Genomic DNA, 6,545 nt, shown 5'->3' on the forward strand with positions numbered 1-6,545 from the left:
TTCACACATATGTGACCCATCTATCGCCATGGAGAGGGATTGTACAATCTGAATGAATGGCATGTTGGCACAGTCGCTCACTTGTTCGTTGCCACTGTCAGCGGGCAAGCGCATCTCTGGCAGTCCTCCGGGGTGCCCTCAGAGGGGTTGCCATAGTAACCGTGGAGGCATTGGTCACAGTGGGGCCCAGTGGTATTGTGAGTACAGTCCTGGGGAAAGATTTAAGACGACAGTGCCCGATAAAACATTTCTGGTCTGACACACATGCCCTTACGCTGCCATAGACACACCATAGCAACCAACTTTCTTGAGATGTCTCAACATCCACTGTTAATGGGATAGTTAACATAGCAGTGGACGTTTTAGATATGTTTCAACATCCACTGTTAATGGGATAGTTAACATAGCAGTGGACGTTTTAGAGATGTCTCAACATTCACTGTTAATGGGATAGTTAACATAGCAGTGGACGTTTTAGAGATGTCTCAACATCCACTGTTAATGGGATAGTTAACATAGCAGTGGACGTTTTAGATTATTTCCCATGCTAAACCTGACCACTAAACCTAACCACTAAACCTGACCACTAAACCTGACCACTAAACCTAACCACTAAACCTAACCGCTAAACCTGACCACTTAACCCAACCACTAAACCTAACCGCTAAACCTAACCACTAAACCTAACCACTAAACCTAACCACTAAACCTAACCACTTAACCCAACCACTAAACCTAACCACTAAACCTAACCGCTAAACCTAACCACTAAACCTAACCACTTAACCCAACCACTAAACCTAACCACTAAACCTAACCGCTAAACCTAACCACTAAACCTAACCACTTAACCCAACCACTAAACCTAACCACTAAACCTAACCACTAAACCTAACCACATCAATGTGAAGCATTTTCACCACTGCAATTGAATGTAGTAGCTTTAGCATGTCTTTTGATTGACATAGAATATTGACAGAACGGATGCCTGGCAGTAGCCATTGGATAATCACTGCCATTTAAACGCCTAACACAGCATTAACTTGACATCCAATAATGCAAGGAATTCAGTTGAAACACAGTCCAAAGTGGCACCCTATTCTCTATAATTTAGTGCACTACATAGGGGATAGGATATGGCTCTAGCCAAAAGTAGTGCACTATATAGTAGTGCACTAACTGACTTGCCTAGTTAAATAAAGGTAAAAAATGTTTGTTTTTTTTAAAAAGCAATAGGATGCCATTTCAGATGCTGCATAGAAGAGTGATTCATCATATGACTGTCAAAAAACACAGCTCAAGCCAGGAAGCTTCCTACTGGGGGTTTGCTCATTGGTGTGCTGTAGCCTCTAACTGCAAAGTGAAGCTCTGACTGGTTCAGAGGTTATCTAGTGCAGATGTTAGGATCAAATAAACAGCTAGATGAGACCACGTCCTTATTTTACAAAGATAGTGGTGGAAGAAGTTGAGATCACGCTTCGAGTCAACAAACAAGCCAGGGCTGTACACATATGGGATTCCTATGTGTCATACAGTATACAGTGCCTTGCGAAAGTATTCGGCCCCCTTGAACTTTGCGACCTTTTGCCACATTTCAGGCTTCAAACATAAAGATATAAAACTGTATTTTTTGTGAAGAATCAACAACAAGTGGGACACAATCATGAAGTGGAACGACATTTATTGGATATTTCAAACTTTTTTAACAAATCAAAAACTGAAGAATTGGGCGTGCAAAATTATTCAGCCCCCTTAAGTTAATACTTTGTAGCGCCACCTTTTGCTGCGATTACAGCTGTAAGTCGCTTGGGGTATGTCTCTATCAGTTTTGCACATCGAGAGACTGAAATTTTTTCCCATTCCTCCTTGCAAAACAGCTCGAGCTCAGTGAGGTTGGATGGAGAGCATTTGTGAACAGCAGTTTTCAGTTCTTTCCACAGATTCTCGATTGGATTCAGGTCTGGACTTTGACTTGGCCATTCTAACACCTGGATATGTTTATTTTTGAACCATTCCATTGTAGATTTTGCTTTATGTTTTGGATCATTGTCTTGTTGGAAGACAAATCTCCGTCCCAGTCTCAGGTCTTTTGCAGACTCCATCAGGTTTTCTTCCAGAATGGTCCTGTATTTGGCTCCATCCATCTTCCCATCAATTTTAACCATCTTCCCTGTCCCTGCTGAAGAAAAGCAGGCCCAAACCATGATGCTGCCACCACCATGTTTGACAGTGGGGATGGTGTGTTCAGCTGTGTTGCTTTTACGCCAAACATAACGTTTTGCATTGTTGCCAAAAAGGTCAATTTTGGTTTCATCTGACCAGAGCACCTTCTTCCACAAGTTTGGTGTGTCTCCCAGGTGGCTTGTGGCAAACTTTAAACGACACTTTTTATGGATATCTTTAAGAAATGGCTTTCTTCTTGCCACTCTTCCATGAAGGCCAGATTTGTGCAATATACGACTGATTGTTGTCCTATGGACAGAGTCTCCCACCTCAGCTGTAGATCTCTGCAGTTCATCCAGAGTGATCATGGGCCTCTTGGCTGCATCTCTGATCAGTCTTCTCCTTGTATGAGCTGAAAGTTTAGAGGGACGGCCAGGTCTTGGTAGATTTGCAGTGGTCTGATACTCCTTCCATTTCAATATTATCGCTTGCACAGTGCTCCTTGGGATGTTTAAAGCTTGGGAAATCTTTTTGTATCCAAATCCGGCTTTAAACTTCTTCACAACAGTATCTCGGACCTGCCTGGTGTGTTCCTTGTTCTTCATGATGCTCTCTGCGCTTTTAACGGACCTCTGAGACTATCACAGTGCAGGTGCATTTATACGGAGACTTGATTACACACAGGTGGATTGTATTTATCATCATTAGTCATTTAGGTCAACATTGGATCATTCAGAGATCCTCACTGAACTTCTGGAGAGAGTTTGCTGCACTGAAAGTAAAGGGGCTGAATAATTTTGCACGCCCAATTTTTCAGTTTTTGATTTGTTAAAAAAGTTTGAAATATCCAATAAATGTCGTTCCACTTCATGAGTGTGTCCCACTTGTTGTTGATTCTTCACAAAAAAATACAATTTTATATCTTTATGTTTGAAGCCTGAAATGTGGCAAAAGGTCGCAAAGTTCAAGGGGGCCGAATACTTTCGCAAGGCACTGTATCTATGTCTATGCCCCCCACTGTCTAAACATGACACGCTGCAGATAGAGGACTCACCAGACACACTCTGTTGATGTCACATTCCGTAGCATGGTTGTTACACTCACACTGGAGACAGTTGCCTCCGAACAGGATCCCCCCGAGGCGATAGAACCCAGATGAACAGGACTACAAACACAGAGAGAACAACAATAACATAATTTAGCGGTCGCTTTTACCCAAAGTCACATACAGTAAACACAGGTACTCAGATTGTGTGGCTCATATGACATGATATAATCCAGACAGAGGAGGCTGGTGGGTGGGACTATAGGAGGGCGGGCTCACTGTATTGGCTGGAATGGAATAATTGGTTATAACCTGGTTTCCATATGTTTGATGTGTTTGATACCGTTTCATTCATTCCATTCCAGCCATTAACAATGAGCCCGTCCTCCTATAGCTCCTCCCACCAGCCTCCTCTGAATCCATACACACAGTACTACAAACACAAAGACAACTATAACATGATCATTTAGCAGTTGTGTTTACCTGAAGTGACACATAGTAAACACGTATTCAAAAATATGTGGGTTATGTGGGAATTGAACCCGCAACATTGTTGCTAACACCATGCTCTTCTTCTACCACCATGCTCTTCTTCTAACTAACCAAGCCAACTGAAAAACATAATGAGCTTTGCTTTTACAATGGACACAGCTCAAATCATTAACAAACTAGACTAGGCACCCTACAGTAGTAAACAGTATCAATCTGGCCACCGTCACATGACCTAGGTTTTTACCTCACAGGATGTGCCAGAGTAGCCCAAGGGACACTCACACTGCTCCACGTCCCGGGCCTGGACTGTGTTAGTAGAATTGATGTCTACCATGTCCAGAGATACAGTGCTCAATCTGAGTTCCCCCTCTGCACTGGCATTGAGGTGACCTCTGATCCTCAGCCCGGCCACGTCGGCCAGTGCAGTCATCAGTTCGTCCCTGTCCACCCTCTGACCTGTGTGCAGATCTACGAAGCCCTGTGGCAAGAGCTCCACAGAAACATGCTGCTCGCGCAGGGGCGTCAACACGAGCTGCATGGGGGGCATCTGACGCAGGGTCCTCCCATTACCCTGGTGGCACATCCAAACACATTTTGATTGACAATGATGACCTGATGTACAGTGGGGCAAAAAAGTATTTAGTCAGCCACCAATTGTGCAAGTTCTCCCACTTAAAAAGATGAGAGAGGCCTGTAATGATCATCATAGGTACACTTCAACTATGACAGACAAACTGTGGGAAAAAAAGTCCAGAAAATCACATTGTAGGATTTTTAATGAATTTATTTGCCAATTATGGTGGAAAATAAATATTTGGTCACCTACAAACAAGCAAGATTTCTGGCTCTCACAGACCTTTAACTTCTTCTTTAAGAGGCTCCTCTGTCCTCCACTCGTTACCTGTATTAATGGCACCTGTTTGAACTTGTTATCAGTATAAAAGACACCTGTCCACAACCTCAAACAGTCACACTACAAACTCTACTATGGCCAAGACCAAAGAGCTGTCAAAGGACACCAGAAACAAAATTGTAGACCTGTACCAGGCTGGGAAGACTAAATCTGCAATAGGTAAGCAGCTTGGTTTGAAGAAATCAACTGTGGGAGCAATTATTAGGAAATGGAAGACATACAAGACCACTGATAATCTCCCTCGATCTGGGGCTCCACGCAAGATCTCACCCCGTGGGGTCAAAATGATCACAAGAACGGTGAGCAAAAATCCCAGAACCACACGGGGGGACCTAGTGAATGACCTGCAGAGAGCTGGGACCAAAGTAACAAAGCCTACCATCAGTAACACACTACGCCGCCAGGGACTCAAATCCTGCAGTGCCAGACGTGTCCTCCTGCTTAAGCCAGTACATGTCCAGGCCCGTCTGAAGTTTGCTAGAGAGCATTTGGATGATCCAGAAGAAGATTGGGAGAATGTCATATGGTCAGATGAAACCAAAATATAACTTTTTGGTAAAAACTCAACTCGTCGTGTTTGGAGGACAAAGAATGCTGAGTTGCATCCACAGAACACCATACCTACTGTGAAGCATGGGGGTGGAAACATCATGTTTTGGTGCTGTTTTTCTGCAAAGGGACCAGGGACGACTGATTCGTGTAAAGGAAAGAATGAATGGGGCCATGTATCGTGAGATTTTGAGTGAAAACCTCCTTCCATCAGCAAGGGCATTGAAGATGAAACGTGGCTGGGTCTTTCAGCATGACAATGATCCCAAACACACCGCCCGGGCAACGAAGGAGTGGCTTCGTAAGAAGCATTTCAAGGTCCTGGAATGGCCTAGCCTGTCTCCAGATCTCAACCCCATATAAAATCTTTGGAGGGAGTTGAAAGTCCGTGTTGCCCAGCAACAGCCCCAAAACATCACTGCTCTAGAGGAAATCTGCATGGAGGAATGGGCCAAAATACCAGCAACAGTGTGTGAAAACCTTGTGAAGACTTACAGAAAACGTTTGACCTCTGTCATTGCCAACAAAGCGTATATAACAAAGTATTGAGATAAACTTTTGTTATTGACCAAATACTTATTTTCCACCATAATTTGCAAATAAATTCATAAAAAATCCTACAATGTGATTTTCTGGATTTTTTTTCTCATTTTGTCTGTCATAGTTTAAGTGTACCTGTGATGAAAATTACAGGCCTCTATCATATTTTTAAGTGGGAGAACTTGCCCAATTGGTGGCTGACTAAATACTTTTTTGCCCCACTGTAGGTTCAGGGGTTGGTGTACTCAACCCTTAAGAATAGTTATACATTTAGGCCGGGATGAGTCTGCAATCATCTATATGACTCCTTCAGGTCTGCAATCATCTATATGACTCCTTCAGGTCTGCAATCATCTATATGACTCCTTCAGGTCTGCAAACATCTATATGACTCCTTCAGGTCTGCAAACATCTATATGACTCCTTCAGGTCTGCAATCACTGAAGGGCTAGGGGCTAGTGGTTTCTTATAAATTACCCACTGGGAAAGAACTGGTTGAATCAACGTTGTTTCCACGTCACTTCAACAACAAAAAGAATGTATGTGATGACACTGAATCAAGATTGGATTTCCAAAAATCCAATCTGGGGAATTTTGGGAATTTACGGGAATTTTGTCTTTTTTTCCACTCAACTTTTAACCTAAATCCAATGTCATGGTGCATTTTTTGGAGGATTTCACGTTGAACTCACGTTAGTTGACAACTCAACCCAATGTAAATCAAAAATAGACGTTGAACTGACGTCTGTGCCCATTGGGAAGGTTTTAGTTAGTCTTGCTTTCCATTGCACTTCCATACCGCTAACACCATAGCCAGGTTGAAAATGATAAGATCAGATCTCT

The 6,545-nt window shown here is 43.0% G+C and overlaps 1 protein-coding gene across 3 annotated transcripts in view; it reads right to left on the reverse strand.

Annotated features, from left to right (window-relative positions):
* LOC110536548 (laminin subunit alpha-1) overlaps positions 1-6,545 on the reverse strand; it is a 79,985-nt gene that overhangs the window by 37,427 nt on the left and 36,013 nt on the right. For all 3 annotated transcript variants that reach the window (XM_036934849.2, XM_090189380.1, XM_036934850.2), the window contains exons 14-16: positions 3,945-4,271; positions 3,218-3,328; positions 82-209 (exon numbers count right to left, since the gene is read on the reverse strand). In XM_036934849.2, coding sequence (XP_036790744.2) covers positions 82-209; positions 3,218-3,328; positions 3,945-4,271 — 566 coding nt within the window. The remainder of the gene's footprint in view (positions 1-81; positions 210-3,217; positions 3,329-3,944; positions 4,272-6,545) is intronic.

This window comes from Oncorhynchus mykiss, chromosome 11, assembly GCF_057628025.1.
Source record: "Oncorhynchus mykiss isolate SJ-2025 chromosome 11, ASM5762802v1, whole genome shotgun sequence".
Lineage (NCBI taxonomy): Eukaryota > Metazoa > Chordata > Actinopteri > Salmoniformes > Salmonidae > Oncorhynchus > Oncorhynchus mykiss.